The 17,483-nt window shown below is 30.3% G+C and overlaps 1 protein-coding gene across 4 annotated transcripts in view; it reads right to left on the reverse strand.

Annotated features, from left to right (window-relative positions):
• Positions 1-17,483, reverse strand: part of LOC129983707 (ribosome biogenesis protein SPATA5-like) — a 39,845-nt gene that overhangs the window by 1,922 nt on the left and 20,440 nt on the right. For 2 of the 4 annotated variants that reach the window (XM_056093300.1, XM_056093299.1), the window contains exons 11-16: positions 17,139-17,348; positions 14,396-14,529; positions 12,116-12,239; positions 10,758-10,922; positions 9,701-9,873; positions 8,523-8,651 (exon numbers count right to left, since the gene is read on the reverse strand). In XM_056093300.1, the coding sequence (XP_055949275.1) occupies positions 8,627-8,651; positions 9,701-9,873; positions 10,758-10,922; positions 12,116-12,239; positions 14,396-14,529; positions 17,139-17,348 (831 nt within the window). In that variant the 3' untranslated portion in view covers positions 8,523-8,626. Of the gene's footprint in view, positions 1-7,904; positions 8,009-8,522; positions 8,652-9,700; positions 9,874-10,757; positions 10,923-12,115; positions 12,240-14,395; positions 14,530-17,138; positions 17,349-17,483 lie in introns of those variants that run through there. The other 2 variants (XM_056093302.1, XM_056093301.1) reach the window with 2 other exon arrangements.

Raw genomic sequence — 17,483 nt, forward strand, 5'->3', positions numbered from 1 at the left:
TTAAATTACATTTCACATAAATGTCCATTTGAGAGGATAAATAAATTTATATTCAGGATTCCTTCATATTTATAATAGCCTATCTTTAATATGTGTTTATTTTTGGTTGGTCTAACTATCCAGTAGCGATAAAACCATAATTTTTATTTATTAAATTACCAATTATATTACAATGACTTTACATAAACAAAATGAATTTTTTTTTAGGCTTGCAGTTATAAAGATGCAATTGCTAGAGTAGTAACTATTTTACAACGAAAAGTATATAAATTTCTAGTCTTTAGTCAGGATAAAATGGACGCACCCGGTTTCATGCAAGATTTCATGAAGACATTAAATTAAAAGCAATTTAGATTGAAGGAACAAGATTTTATCCATCAAATCTTGATCCAAAGTTTAACATCTCTAAAGGGCATCATGAAAATTCACGAAATCCTTGTAAATCACAATTGCTTTAATAGAGAGTTACGAATTGTTCCCTTTGATGAAAAATGTGGGTTAAGTTCCTATTTCAAATTTTAAAAAAAATCTGTGTAAAGTTCAAATTTTAAAGACGAAAAGACATAAATTTGAATTAGTTTAGTTTAGTTATATTAACGTCCCATTTTAAAGCAACACTAGGGCTATTTTGGAACGGATCTCGTAATTTTGAACCGCGGTCAAAAAATGAGGTCGACACCTGAGCTGGCACCTTCCGCTCTCCAAACTTCCACACCACACGACCGGGAGGAAGTTTGGTAACGACGGATTTAGCGTGCACCAGATCCGCCTACACGACAGAATTCGGTGGAATCGGGTCTCGAACCTGAAACAATCCGGTTCAGAAGTCGAGACTGCGATCCGCACGTAAATTTGAATATGGAATCTATCTAATATAGAAACGAGTTAAAACTGTTTCCAGTCAGGACATCACAAATATCAGGGAATGGCGTAGAGTGGATTTCAGCCTCCCGTGGTATAAGCCAAATTTGCTACTCCCTTATTTAGATACTTAAATTCAAAAAGTTTAAAAATTTAAAGAAATACTGAAGAACTTTTTTGTAAAAGTAAATTTGTTATTGTATATTGTGCACGGTACAAATGAAGAGGCCGTGCATGTATGTTTTACAATAAAATAAACATTTATTTTACAAAGTTCTTACACACACACACACACACACACACATATATATATATATATATATATATATATATATATATATATATATATATATATATATATATATATATATATATATATATATATATATATATATATATATATATATATATATATATATATATATATATATATATATATATATATATATATATATATATATATATTATGTACAAGAAGCGATGATAAAAGCGACTTTCGTTCACATAGCGATACAAGTGCAAAAAGAGTGATATTTCTTCCTCAGTGATTTTATAATATGAGATTGTGATAGGAATTTCTTTGATACGTGTCGATTTAGATAAGGGAATTTAAGTATCTTTAAAAGAATATGGTAATCATTAAGGATTTTTATTTCTTCACTCGGAGTGTAAGAAAATGCAAAAGTGATCATTTTTATAGAATACTTGTAGCATTAATTAAATAAAAAAAAAGCTGGAATTGGTTCAGGAAATAAGAGATCTTTTTAGAATGAAGTTAAAATGGATAAAAATTAAGATTTAAATTAGATTAAGATATATATATATATATATATATATATATATATATATATATACACACAACAACAACAAATATGATATGTATCCACAAGCCTAAGTTATTCTTATATAAAATTAAGAACACTTAACGAATAACAGCGAACAGAATGTAAAACATAGATTAACTTCCAATTAGAAATAGAATGGTATAGTTACGATGTGCGATGTGTGTGTGTGTGTGTGTGTGATTAAAAATTAAAAATAAAACTTCAAGCTTGAACTAAAATTTTTTTTCATCTGCATTTTCCAAGAGCATATCTTTTATTGCACCATCAATATTTATAGGATCATATTCTTCTTGTTCAACAGTGCATTCTCTTAGATTGTATTCTGGGAATTGAATACTGTTTTGGTTGAAACACAGGTCGCTGAGATTTTTCACCTTTGTCAAAACTCTGTATGGAACTTCATAGTCATAATTAATAATAAATACACAGCAAAGAGATGGTAATTTCTTCACATTTGTTTACCTCCAAGCTACTCTCTCCTTCCGACTCTACACTTTTTTCCTTCCATCACATATACAAAGATCCGTCAGCGACTGCAGAGCTATGAAAATAATGGTGGCGAGACATAACACTTACCATACCGACTGCCCGACAAATTTATAAATTTTTCAACGTACTAATATTAGTACACAATTATAAATTTTAGTTGATTTTATTTACAAAAAACAATGCATTGAACAATGCATAATATCTAAATTTTTAATGCACTAAGGTAATATAGATAACTTCCGTACGTTCAATATAAAGTGGAAACATTTAAACCAACTTTTTATGTAGATAATTTTTGCAAGATTCCATTTTAATTTTAAATTATTATAATCCTCTACCAAAACTATTTCATTCACTTTGAATTTCGTCACTCTTTCACCATTACACCATTTCGGATTCGATTAGAGACGATTCAAATAATCTGACGACCATTACTCCAAAATGTTTGTGCGAGTTTTTTCACTCATTACCACCTATTAAATCTACTCATTGGAATTTCTACCAAATCATATTCAAGCAAAGATGTTAATGATGAGATAGCCAAAAAATGTTATGGTTTAAGTGCCAAATCATCATTCGGTCACGGCACAGAAGACGTGAATTTAGCAAAGTTTCTACCTAAGAAATCAGGGTATAAAATGCCTCATGAGTAAGGATATTATTTCCTACGACCCTCTTAAGATGAAACTTCAACGATTTAACCCCTGCTTCCCATAAACTCCCAAATTCAGGTGCGACCAGAGGGTTAAAATGCCCTTTAATATTCTCTGGACCAAGAGATTCCTCTAATTTTTCTACATTTTTTTTATTAAATAAAGTCTTTAAAATTTTGGGTCATTCATTGGTGAATCCTACAAAATTTGTTCCGTTATCATTGAAAATGTCAGTTGGTCTATCTCTAAGAGATAAATCGTTTCAATGCACCAATAAAAGTATTTGTACTTAAACTATTGACTATTTCTAAATGATGATTACGAAACATATAAAGACAAAAACATAACATTTGTATATATTTTTAATTCTACCAGACATTAATTTGACATTAAATGGGTCACAAACACTCTAGAAATGATTATTCTTGCCATTGTTTAGTTTGGTACTTTTCCGTTAGCCGGACGCAAATGTCGCCAATTGTGAACCAAACGCGAATTTGGCGTAAGAAATTTGGCGGAATTCTACATTATTCGGCGATTTTTCGCTGGCGCCGGCTAACGGAAAAATACCAGTTTGGTTTTTACCTTTTGCACCTACCATAAGACAATTAATAAATTTTTAATAACCTTTTTCAAAGTATGTTCAACCATTTATAATCCAGATTTGGTTTCGAATATTCACTCAAGTAGCTTTCATACCTGTATCCAAAACAAAACAACCTGCATGCTCATCACATCAAAACAATCATTACACTCATGAATTATTGTATAAAAATTCACAGACGCTTTTGAAGCAATTTTTAAATACATATTACTTTACAAAATTATATAAATTTTGCCAACGGAAGTAAGAATAGTCAAATGATCTTTGAATGAATTAGATTTCAAATATAGTTTACTTTAGAAAGTCAAAAACACCAAAGGAGAAGTCCGACTTAATGCCCTTTGAATTAATACCAATGTCGAACTTTTGAGGACAATTTTTCGCCAAATATGTAATTTTGATAATTTTTAATGGAATCCTAAACTATATATTTCTGGCCATGTATTGTAACTATTACCATCAATCCGAAGTTTGGCAAGTTTTTGGTAGATTGGCACGATTCTATTGTGTTTGGTGAGAAATTGAATACTAATCTGAAGTATTACTCTATTTTTTTTTTCTGCTATTAGAGAGCACATTGTCATCTTTTATTCTTAGTACACTTTGCACACTAATAATTAATTAAAATAACAATATTTAAATAGGGCAAATGAGAATTGTATATAATTATTAAAAAAAACTGATTTTGAATCTTATATTGGTACTTATTAAATAACTGTGTGGCCGGGATAGCCTGGTTGGTAGGGCATTGGATTCGCATCTCTTGGGTTGCGAGTTCGAACCCCGCCGGCCAAAGACTCCCCGCGTGCTTGGTGGCTGACGCGCGTTAAATCTGTCGTGGTCACAAAGTCCTCCATGTCGAGAGTAATACCACTGGGGGTACTGGATCAGGGGTGATCGTTCTCTGATTCAGGTCTAAATTACGATCTGTGGTGAATGAATGAAGTCCGCCCGTAAAATAGGGTTGTGACACGTGTGTAGCTAAGTTGTTCTCTCTTGGCCCTTGTTGGCGCTACTGTAAAAGCAAAAGACGTACCCTTGGCTTTATCCACAAAGGACTTAAAGTCAATGGGCTTGTCTAGGACAAGTGCCATTAGAAACAATAGCAATTGACTGTGTGGGATTGGCGATAATTCGTTGTCGTCAATGATTGAATGATGATGAATGCGCGACTCCATTTGGCCATTTTTTGGATCTTTTAACGTTTATTATGAACAATGCATTTCAGAGGAGAATTTCTTAAAAATCCATACCGTTGTATCCTTATTAGTTGAAAAACAACAACATGCCGTTGTTTGATCCAACTTATTTATCATCATTACACGTATATACAAAAACCATACTCTTATTATCGATAGTTTCTCTTATATTATCTATATTACAGAATAATTATTTCTCGTTCCGTCACTTTATATAGAACCTATGATACTTTCACGACTTACATATGTGTAAGCAATGCATGAAATCATGATAAGACCAGTTCCGAAACCAAGAAGAAAAATTCCAATGTCATCGGCTTGAAGGTCATATTGCATAGACACTGTAACATACCGACTTGAATAATGTAAAGTCTTCATTGTAATGCCCAAAGGAATTGACAGGAAACTAAAGAATATGGTAACCGCAAAAAGTATCAATATTTTATCATTATCCTCTTCATAGAATACTGGCATATGGCGGCACACCAGCTAATATTTACCTTCAGTAAAACTTCACCACAGGTATAAGTCGCATTTTTCACAAAATCTTTTGCGATGTTCAACAGTTGTTTCACAACTTTGAAGGAGGTGATCATTTAATCATATTTGATAAAATTCTTATCACAATGTTGATATTTTGTTTTGCTTGTTTGAATGAGGAGGATTAAGGGATTTTTAGCTACAAAGGCTGTCATCCCAGCTTTCAACAATATCTCCAATTAATAAATGTCAAGAAATTCCAAGTGATGAAAGAAAATATGGAGAGGCAGTTTATCTGCAAATACTTTGCTCGTGAGTTGTTTAAAATTACAGGTTGAAAGAGAGTTGAGGCCCAACTTCGACCAGAGGCAATGTCTCATGCTTGAGGGAGTGCTTTTGGCAGTGCAGTAAGATGTGATCCAAATTATTCAAAGAGTGGCATGTTTCGCAATTTGGTTGATTCGACAGGTTAAAACGATGTTGAGATTATTAAAATAGACATTAATTTCTAATGAAAAATTAAAATTAATCGATGTGATTGCAAATCATCTGCTTTTACCACATCTGTTATTTTCCTTATATTTACGTCACCGGCGAATTAGAAATGACTACATTATTTCGCACAGTCACTTATAAACTATTTTGAAAGTGAATAATGTCTAACTTTTATGAAAATAAAGATTCAGAGTTCTAATACTGAATCCATTTTGTATTATCTTCAGAAATTGAATGAGCGATGAAAAGCAACTCTTTTTTATTTTTTAAAAGTTAATCCATTTGTACTTCAAGAAAACAGAGTGAATATTAAAATTTTTCTCATACCAGGTTTGCATTAGACCAGTTATAAGACGGCCAATAGGCAGCGCATGCGTAGAAAGGGACTGATTTATGTTTGCCACAATGTTTGTCATAAGATAAATTCAGGCATTCCATGCTTTGCTATAAATTACCGTTTTAGCGTCCCTGCGTTTTTCTTTTACACTGTGTATCGTATTAAAACGATGGACATTTACACAAGGAACCATGATTAAATAAAAAAAAAAAAGTAGGTCAACATACCTAAATTTGGAAAACTATAAAAAAAGAAAACCCCTCTTATTAAAAAGAACAAATAGCAAAAAATGTTGGAATTTATCTATGATAAATGATCAATTTTTAAACGCAAAACAAACAAACAACAAAAAAAAATATTCTACAAACGCATGCGCAATAAGAAAAAAATACAATAGAGCTGCATGTTGTTGTCCGTTGGACCGAGCAGCATTTTTCAACCTTTCAACGCATGAGTTGCCTATTGGCCGCATGTAAACCCACCTTCACAAAATGCCATTCTGTTTTCTTGCAATTTCGCATGTGTAACCAAAATCTACTTTTCAAACTTCGTAAGTGGATATTATTATTATCATAAAGATTTTTTTTTTTTTTTTTTTCAATTAGCGATAAAAAAAACAATAAAATTTCTTCCAAACACTCCACTACTAATCGTTCTGAACGCTTTATAGTCAAATAGATTGACTATTATGCAGTTGACCTCTATATGACTTATAATGCAGTTCATGTCAAAAGTAATCAATAGATGGGGGGAATTATTCAATTCATACTCAACCAAATCGAGACAATGAATATTTATTAGCAATATTACGAGATCGAATGGGCTCGTCGTCGACATATTAATAGATGGCTATCTTTTTGGGTGATTGAAAAAAAATGGTGCCTCAATGGAATTGAAGATAATATAAATATATATATAATTGAAATCTGCTGTCGCAAATTTCAAGTTATCATGTGAGAACATTATTATTTTTTTGTCATTGTTTCTCTTGATTAATTTAAGTCATTAACCAGTTTAAACCGGTTTGAAATAATGAGGCGACTATTAGATTACGCATGCGTTGATATTTAGAAAAACGAAGATTTTTTACATTTCGAAATCGGTCGAGTTCCAAAACTTTTTCTCGAAACCAAACATTTTTTTTTTTTTTTTTTTTTTTTTGTGAAAATCTGTTTTAAACTGGTTTGGAAGAAAGTAGAATATGTATTCTGGACGCTTTTTTTCTTACCATTTAAAAACCAAAATTAAACATAAATTACAATTGTAATCACAAGATCACATATGTTTTATTTATTTAAATCATTACGTTTATGAATTATTGCATTTAGATGCATGTGGAATTACAGACGGCCTATCCCTTGACAGATTTGGTTTAAAATTGTGCACATTTCTAAATTTTAGATGCTAAATATATGTACAAAATCTCATTTATCCAGCTCTTTATATTTTGAAGTTATCGTTTTCACTTGTACTTGAACAGATAGACTTCCTGAGCATGGATTTCATTCAGAATTTGATATCAAACCACAAATATAGAATAAATGTAATATTTATTCTATATTTATTTATCTCCTGTCTAGCTCAAACTCTTTCTAAGTCAACAAAATAATAGACAGACAGACGTAATAAAAAAAAGGTCTAAAAGGATATAATTAGTCAAAATCTCGAAATTTTCCACAATACCTTCGTTTTGCATACGAGAAAGTAAAACAATTTGCGGAAAATTATCAAAACATCTGGCATGTTGGCTTTTTCAGGAGACTGAGTTATAATGGGTTAGCATTAGCTCAACATCATATATTGTTAGTTTTTTTTTTTATCTGTTGCACTTATAAATTAAAAATTTTAACTTATAAATCAGTTTTTATCTATAGTGCTTTTTGACAGAAGTTTTATTTTGAACATTTACAGAACAGCTACAAGAAGCAAACAATGCAAAACTGAAATTTAAATAAAATCTTTATTTTAAAAATTATTATTTATAATACATATTGTTTTATGTACATACATATAAATAAAAGTCATGATCCAGCAAGAAATATCACCTGCAACAGAAATTATAGAAAGAAATCAATACATCTTCTATACAAATCTAAAAAATAAAAGGTGACTATAAAAAAAAACTACTAATATATAGGAGCCCTAAAAATCATAGAACTTAACAAATGAAATGAAATTTTGGAAGCAGGCATTTTAAAGCATATGGACAAGAATGATGCAGATAAATAAAATTTCAGCTGTTGAAGTTAAAAAAAAATTAGATTGTTGTAATCATCCAAAAAAGTTTAACTAGAGATTTTGACTTTATTGACCACATTTTAGACTTTAACATGCTCTGTAGTATTAACAGTCATACTCTGAACAGTATAGACCAATTTCTCAATATCTATGTCATCAAATCAACTTTGCACAATTTATGCTTGTAAACAAGAGTATAATCATGTTTAAACATAAATTGACTCTTCCTAAACAATTGCTATAAGCAATATGAAACTGCCTAAATTCATTGTTTTTATTATGCTTAATTTGATTTAATTAAAATCATGCACATAATATTATCAATTTGAGGAAAATCCCTTGACATTTTTTTTAGTGAGCAATTGCAAGTCAGCTTACCGTAAAGTCACTTCCTATCTGAATTTTTATGATTTGCAAGTAGTACTTTATCTATAACGTCCTATATGATGGCTTCAAAATTATGCAAGAAAAAGAATAATGCTATGATTAGCACATGCAACAGTTAAAAATTATTTACTATAAATATTCATATTTTTAGGTATATTCAAAATATTTATTTCAAATTTTAATGTAACGCAATAATGGTATGTTGTCACAAATTCTAAAAGTTTCGTATAAGTAAGTTAAAAACTGCATGTTATAAGAAGCAAAAGACAAGAGAAATAATCTGGGAATTTGAAAAAAATATATATATTTATATTTTTCCTAACATACGCGCTATTATAACACAAATCTCTGTAAGTATTGCAGACAGTAAGTAAAAAAATTGATGACATTTCCAAAACATTATCAGTTTTCTGTGAAATACAGCGAAGCCTTTTCTTTTCCACTCATTTCTGGAAGGCCTCTAACCAAATCTTCACAATAAAATATGAATCCAAGCACATTTTTTTCAATCACAGGGCAGTTCATTCAGCTTCTCAGGAAAGATTTGGAAAAAAAAAAAAAATGTTGTTGTTGTTGTAGACAAGACCACTGACTTTAGAAGTCAGTGATTTTAAGCCAAGGATGTGTGTCTTGTTTTTCAGTAGCGCTATCTAGGGCCAAGAGTATGACTTAACTACATACACGTCACAACCTTTTTACGGGGCGGACTTCATTCCTGCATTTCATTCACCCATCCACAAATCGTAATTTAGACCTGAATCAGAGAGCGTTCACCCCTGATACAGTACCCCCAGTGGTATTACTCTCGACATGGAGGACTTTGTGACCACGACAGATTTATACGTGCGCCAGCCACCACACACACGAGAAGTCCATGGCCGGCGGGGTTCAAACTCGCAACCCAAGGGACACGAATCTAACGCCCTACCAACAACGCTATCCCGGCCCTCTAAAATTGTAATTGTGTGGATATTTTTGATGACATGGTGTAACAATTCTATCCATGAGCTGGGATATGAGATAAATAAATTTTATAATGTGTTTTAAATGTATCACAAAATTAAAATATAAAAAATAAACACATTGACGGACAGCAAATTTTTCAAACCCACCTTGAAATGAACTTTGTATTAAAAGTTTCATAAAAATCAAGCATCTCTTTAGTTGTCCTCGGAATTATTGTCTTTAGTGCTTTCTCCATATGCTGTAATGTAAATACAGGAGACTGACACTCCATATCCTCGGCAAGAAGCTGAAAAGCTGCTTCATTACAGAGATTCACGATCTGCAAGGGATAACAAAAAAGCATCAGGTAAATTATTTAATATCGTAAAACAGAGTTAATCAGATCAACTGCACTGATTATAAATAATTATATTTTCTTTATAAACAACGATGGGAGAAAAACTTTCAAAATGCATACAAATGAATATAAAAATAAGTTTATTAATTTTTTTTTTTATGAGGCATAGCAATTACCCCAGGTGCCTTCCTTTTGGCAAGATCCGTGTGGTAGTTCAATTCATGACAGACACTGTATAGTATGTTCGCATATAATTTATACTATAGTGGGTGTGTTGTGGTTTTTTAAGGAACTGCCCAGTTTTAAATATACTATTTTTAATTTTCCATAAACACAGCTACACAGCAAAATTTACAAAAACTTATAACCACACATAGAAATTAAGTTAGAGAACAGTATGGTAGAGGGATTCCATGGTTTCCAGCCGAAAGCATTCGGCGTTAGCGCAAGGGTTGCGCATTGGGAAAAAAGTCGACCTCAGGTCTGTCTTCTGCAAACTGCTGTCCATCCAACTGCTTGTCTTCTGCAAAACGCCACAAGGGGGCGCTCTCTGCTCAAGGGGAAACAGAGGTGCTACAATACTACTATTTTAAATGTGAAAGTTTGGATGTGTTACAGTGCATATGATTAATCCGGCGATTATTTATAATTACCAGTAATTATTCATAATCATTTCTAAACTTATTGACGCTTATGAATAATGACCAATAAGTATTTTTTAATTCATAATCACTAGTTGAGTTTGTAATCACCAGTTTAGTTAATCTACTCATAATCGCTACTGACTGAGGTTGGACGAGTGCTTCTTTAGTCGTCCTTAGTATTTTAAAAATATAGATTGATTTTTATTTCAAGATATAACTCACCTCGGCTCCGGAGTAACCTTCTGTCTTCAAAGCTAGGCATTTGAAGTCCAAATCGTCACTAACAGTTCTGTTTTTCATTCTGAGACGAAGAATTTCTTCACGCGTCTCGATGTCAGGTAATGGCACATAAATAAAATGGTCGATTCTCCCATGCCGAATGAATGCCTACAAACAAAGAAAAAACTTTCTTTATCAGCCTGCTTTAGCAGATCTAAAATTTGCATGTATCGACAGTGAAGTTAGTGTTATCACTTCATAACTACAAATAAGTTAGCTGAGAAAAGCATAAATATACACAAGGTGCTAACTCTAATAGTTGACCCAATAGTTAATTTCAATATAGTTAGAGAAGACTATATTGACTTTCAGACAGAAGAATGCTCTGTATGACGTAAAGAATTCTATTATACACTATTTGAGTCAATATGAACGAAAAAATTACGAGGTCTAAATTTTAATACAACCTTCCTATTCTGTCAAATACAAGTTAGCAAATGAATTCTGACCTATCAACATTAAAGCATTTCATTTCTCTGCACCCAAAACAGACTGAATAGTGAAGTTTTGAATTTCATTATTTTAGTCCAATAAACGGTCGTCTCAATGAAAAACTATACAGTGAATGATGAATCCACTTCGAAGTGACTACTGAAATAATCTAAAATAGTAAAATTCAAAGCTTCCTAATTCGGTCAGTTTTAGTAAAAAAAAGTGGAAAAAAAAAGGGCTTTTTTTTTTTCGTTCAAAATGTCCTCATGTCTGGATTATTTTACTAAATGTAACAAATAAAACTGAGGTACTGCATAGAAAGTTTTATCTCAGATTTAATTTAACAATAATTTACTGACATAAGTAAAATCAAATATAATTTTTTGCATTATTTAGAACATTTGTCCAATTGAAAATATATACTTATATTTAACAACTTAAAAAGAGCTATTGGGTCAGGTAAGCAGCTCAGGTGTCGTCCTACTCATCTGACCGCGGTTCAAAATGATGAGATCCGTCTCAAAATAGCCCCAGTGTTGCTTTAAAAACGGGACGTTAATATAACTAAACTAAACTGAACTAAACTCGCATTCAATTTCAATGTGTTCAGTTAGCTTTCCATTCATTTTATTTTCTAATGTGTTCCAGCCAACAATCATAATGCACATAAATTTCAAAATCTATGATTAAGAATTCATATCTTCTACACACTGTAGCGCCCTGTGCAGCGGCATCCTGAATGCAGGCCCTGAAAATTTGATAGGATCGTAGACGTAAAGTTAAATCTGAATGATTTAACAAATTAAACATAAAATTTCCAGCAAAACAAGTGATCGCCATAGGCAATTAGTGATAAATAAAATCATTGCCTCATCTAGCCTGTCAGGTCTGTTTGTTGCTGCTACAATCAGCACATCCCGAAGTTCTTCGATTCCATCCATTTCTTGGAGGAAGGTGTTCACAATTCTTTCTTCAACACCAGACCCACCGGAACTAGAAAATAAATCAAAATTAAGCCACGGAGAATATTTTCTGAATTTAGAAAAGAGCGTAATATAATAAATTATCCTTAAAATCTATTTTTATTAGCATTAAAAATTATTAATGTTCTAAACAAAGATTTTTTATTTTAATTATTTTCTGATTTAATACTGAGATCTAAACTCACTATTGGACGAAATCACTGTTGCAAAATCAAAATTTAATTTGCTTACTAATTAAATGCTAATAAATTTCGTTCCTCTTTATTCTTCTTTATTATTATTATTTTGCCATTTTTTATATCGTAGTCACTTCTTGAATACCGCTGCTTCTATTATTTATCTATCTGATTTTTTTCTCTGCATTTAGTAGGACCATAACTAGAGACTTGGACAATCTAGGACAAAAGATGGTAATGGAGTATTCTCTTTGTTTTTTTTCTGATCGTAATTATATTCTTTTAGTTGAGGTTTATATACTTTTTAAATAATTAAAAGAGTTTTATAAATTTTAATCACATAAATTTTTTTCGATAATGTTGCTTTTGATGACATTTATTAAACAGAATTAATAAAGCTTAGAAGAATATAAACAGTAAAGTATTTAATGAAAAAAAAATGATAACGGGTATATTATACATCGTTTGGAAAGAAAAAGTGAAGGAAGATTAAAAATTAAGAACAGTAATAAAAATGAATATATGATGCTAATAGTAAAAAGAAAATTAATTTTGCCATACAAAAAATGATATAAGAAATATACAAATGAAGAATATAATCACACATTTACATATTTATATCACTATATCTCTATAACATTTTACATCACACAATATCGTTGATGTGTTCTATTATATTGTTAAAATTATTCATGCCATTCAGTTGTTCACCGTTTCGAATGCCTTTATGGTGCAATTATAGAAAACAAAAGTAATACAGAAAATAATCTGACTTTATTTATTTTCCTTCTAAAAGATGGAGAGAAAATTGCAATAATTTTTTTCTAGAAGAAAATTTCACTCACAAAATATTTATATCCCTACGGAAAGGCACATCATCTGATGGGGGGGGGGGGGGCACCACCTCTAGCAAAGATGAGATGTCAAGTGAAGAAAATATCAACTTTACACCATTGTATTTGCTTCCTTTTATATTGTGCTTATGAAATAAACCCATACTTCTTTTCTTTAGGGTTTACATAATGTTTGATCCATTTTATTTGGTTTATGCATTGGTGGATCCATTTTATTTGGTTTTGGATTTGAGTTTGAATGAAATGGAAGGGAAAAAAAAATCCTCTGTTATACACAAATATTTTTTAAAATCCCACTTAATGGTCTTAAGTCATTAAATACATGGACTGAGACAGCAAAAAGAATATTTTAAGCTTACATCCTCCTTATTATTATTAGTTTTTATAGTAGAATAATGTATATTATTCTACTATAAAAATATTATTTATATTTACTATATAGTTTATTATACTTACTATATTATTATATTTTACTATAAAAATATTATTTTATTTATGTTTATTATATATATACTAATCAAATTTCAAAAATAAAAAGCAATCTAATAAGTAATTTAATTGAAACATATCAACTATATAATAAATGTTAAAAAGGCAATATTATTTGGATAAAAACTTGCTGTATATTCTTTTTGAACATCAGTGATTCTAATATAGATATATACAATATGAAATACATAAGGCATGTTTTACGACTTAGCATATAATACAGCAAAATTAAACAAAGTTTAATGATTTCACATGTAATATTATGAAATTAAAAAATAATGAAAATAACTCCAATTAATTAAAGTTCTAAAGTAAACTATTGTATTATAAAATATATAGTAATTTCAAACAATAAGAGAATTTTTCTTAATATTGCAAGTATTTGCACAAAGCAAAATGGATTTTGAATTTGAATTGGCTCTAGGTTCTTTATATTTATCACATAAAATAGAAATGTCTTGATTATTCAATGATTTGCTTGGTAATAAGAACTACCAAAATTAAATTTGTATATCTTTTTTGCATAGCTAAAAAGTTAAATACTTATTTTTAAAAAAACATGACATTTTACTATTTAAAATGTAGTGTGTGCTTTCCATTCAAATTTCAAAAATATTTAAAAAAATCAATGAAAGATTTTTAAATACCTTCCCCTTCCAGGGGCTAATGCATCAATTTCATCCAAAAATATTATGCATGGAGATTTTGCTCGAGCCATCACAAACAAACCATGCACTGCTTTTTCAGATTCTCCAACATATTTGTTGTGAATATCTGACACCTAAAGAAAAATATGAAATGAAAACTATTAAATGGTTAAAACTTATCATAATAGTTGATGAAGATTGGATTTATTATTGATCATTAGATACTATGCACATTTCTTAATACTCTCTCACTGATTCACAGTTAATATATCTTTATACAAGTACTTTTTTATTCTTATGGCTTCCAAAAAAAGTGCAAACTGTAGCCAAGCATTTTGGCATTTTATGTATAATGGAGCTTGGCATTTTTGGTGTAATCTGAAAATTGCTTTAATACTATTTTATATCATATTTTGTAAGTTTTATATAATATCATCAAAAGTTCTACATTTTATAAATAAAAACATATGGAAAAATTTAGAATTTTATAAAAATAAACCTTTATAGCTTCCCAAATATACATGGCATTTTTAAGAAAATTCATGTAAACGTTGCTCAGCAAATAAAGTCGTTATTGTCATTTTCAAATCTTTACCTGCTTTTCGTAAAACTAGATGGAACAAAATTATTTTCTTATTCATCAGTTTCTAGTTGGTTCCTTAAAAACTCCCACGACTGAATCTTTATAGCAAAATTGTTTTAATTATATTTAAATATATGTTTAAATGGTTGGACACACATCATTCCGATTTCCCGGAGATGATAATAATAATAAGTGTAAATTTCGAAAGTGTACGGACATTTTTGACCATAAATGTGACTCAAAAAAGTGGAATAAAATTTATTTCTTTAACTATTATAATTAAATATATACTTCCAAGTACAAAGATTCATCAAATAAAGTACACAAAAGGATGAAAACACTTTGGCTTCTGTGGAGAGGTGTAATATAAAATTACAAAATCAAATTTTTATTATCGCCATTACAAAAAAGTACTAATGTGTGAATGTTTTTCTTGCACTCATCTATAAAGTGATAAACTATCATACTTCTGCTTAAAAAATTTGTGATATGAAAAGGATATAAAAAAGCTGATTTGTGATATGATAAAAAAAAAAAAAGGATTTATTGAGCTAGACTATTTTTCCATCCCTCTGATTGGTGTTTAGCAAGATTTTCACAAATAATATCACACAATATTATTCCAAGAGCAGGATCAGAAAATAATAATACAAAGTAAAATTTATTTAACATTACCTTCATATATAAAATCGGTGTTTCATTTGTGGCACAAAGGCAGGCATTTTGTATTCATGGGCAGAGATCTACAGAGCCTGCACAGCCAAAGCCAATTCATTCCATAGTTCAGACAGAATGCTATTCAAAACTTATTGAATATATCAGTCACCATTTAGCATACTGTAGTATAAAATAGCCAACGATGTGCTTCGTGCACGGTGTTGGGGTGGAATGCCGTACCAAATATAGTATAAAATGGGAACAAGTTTCATAAAATACCACATCACGCATTTATAGAAAATTGCTATTGATGATGAACCTTTTGTACAAAGACTGGGTTTTTATCATTCCACAAGTGACAGTTTTGAAGATTAATGTTTCTCTTTCAATTAAAGCAACATTCCTCAGTTCAAATTGCATTTCTCAGAAAAGAAGAATTTGATTTTACAGCCCACTTCAAAATTCTAGCCGTTGATCATGTAGTTGCCTATTGTTGTATACGTAAATCCCTGGATTCCACCAATACTGCATTGATGTGAATTATTACATTGAAATATTTTCTACATTATCGGTTTTGAAATGTTGCATTCTCAATTGGCTATCCATAGACTAGCATAAAGGCAATTGAAAAATAAGCCAAAATATCAATTTCTGCATCAAATGTATAACCCCTCATTTTCCTTGTTCCTCTCCAAAAAGGTAAGGATCCTGTAGTTTATAATTGCTAAACTGTTTTGTAAACACATTTCTCAGAAGGATGCCATGAATTCGGGGAGTGAGTTTAACTAAACCAGCTTTACATTTGCAAACAGCATAAATCATCAGCATATACAAATATGCCGTGTTACTGAAATATGTCATTCTTTAAGAAAGTACACAAGTCCAAGAAAAAACTTTATTTTTTGCTTAGCATTCATGTACTTCTCTGAGACATCATAAATGCTCAATTTCTCATGTTTCTCTTCACTTCTTTTCTTTATAATTATCTTTTTTATTTTACAAATGTGGAAAATAAATTTCTTCGATGTAATTATGATTGGATGGTGTACCACAATACAAATATTTAGATATGATAATTTTTATGTACTGAATAGATGTGCATTTCTGAATTAAATGTTTTCACTTAAATTTGTGACTAGTCCTTCTAAATCAAAAATAAGCCCATTTCTGCAAATTTTATCGATAAAAATTTGAAATTTTGTGTTTAAATAGACAAATGTAAATGCAACATATTACTATTTTACTAATTGATACTTTTACACTATAAAGGGTGATTAAAAATTTAATTTTTTAAAGTTTTTACTATTAACCTTCACAGGACACAAAGTATTTTGATACAACTGCTCACTTTATTCAATAAAACTTTTTAATTAGAAGTATATGTTCTAGATGTAATGTTTAGGGAAATAAATGCTTATTCTATTTTTTAGGGGCACCCAATATACATATACATTTATAAAGAAAAGGACAATATCAAATCAGATATGGAAAAAGAATACCTACATTTTTAGAAATGAAATTTAAATTGCATTCAGTGGCAAGGGCTTTGGCAATCATAGTTTTGGAGCATCCTGGAGGTCCGTATAGTAATATTCCTCGAGATGGTGGGATGTCATATTGTTTGTATATTTCAGGGTATTTAAGAGGACCTTCAACAATTTCTAAAAGTTTCTCTTTGATATGCTTCATGCCTCCAATATCACTCCATTTAACCTGGAAAAGAAGTAAAAAAAAGTAAAAATAAAGAAGTTTCAAATGAATTCTTATGATTCTCATATAATTCGATATAAAAATCCAAAATATTTCAAAGTTCTCATAAAAATGGTTTCAAATGAATTCCTAAATCTC

This window comes from Argiope bruennichi, chromosome 9 (assembly GCF_947563725.1).
Source record: "Argiope bruennichi chromosome 9, qqArgBrue1.1, whole genome shotgun sequence".
NCBI lineage: Eukaryota > Metazoa > Arthropoda > Arachnida > Araneae > Araneidae > Argiope > Argiope bruennichi.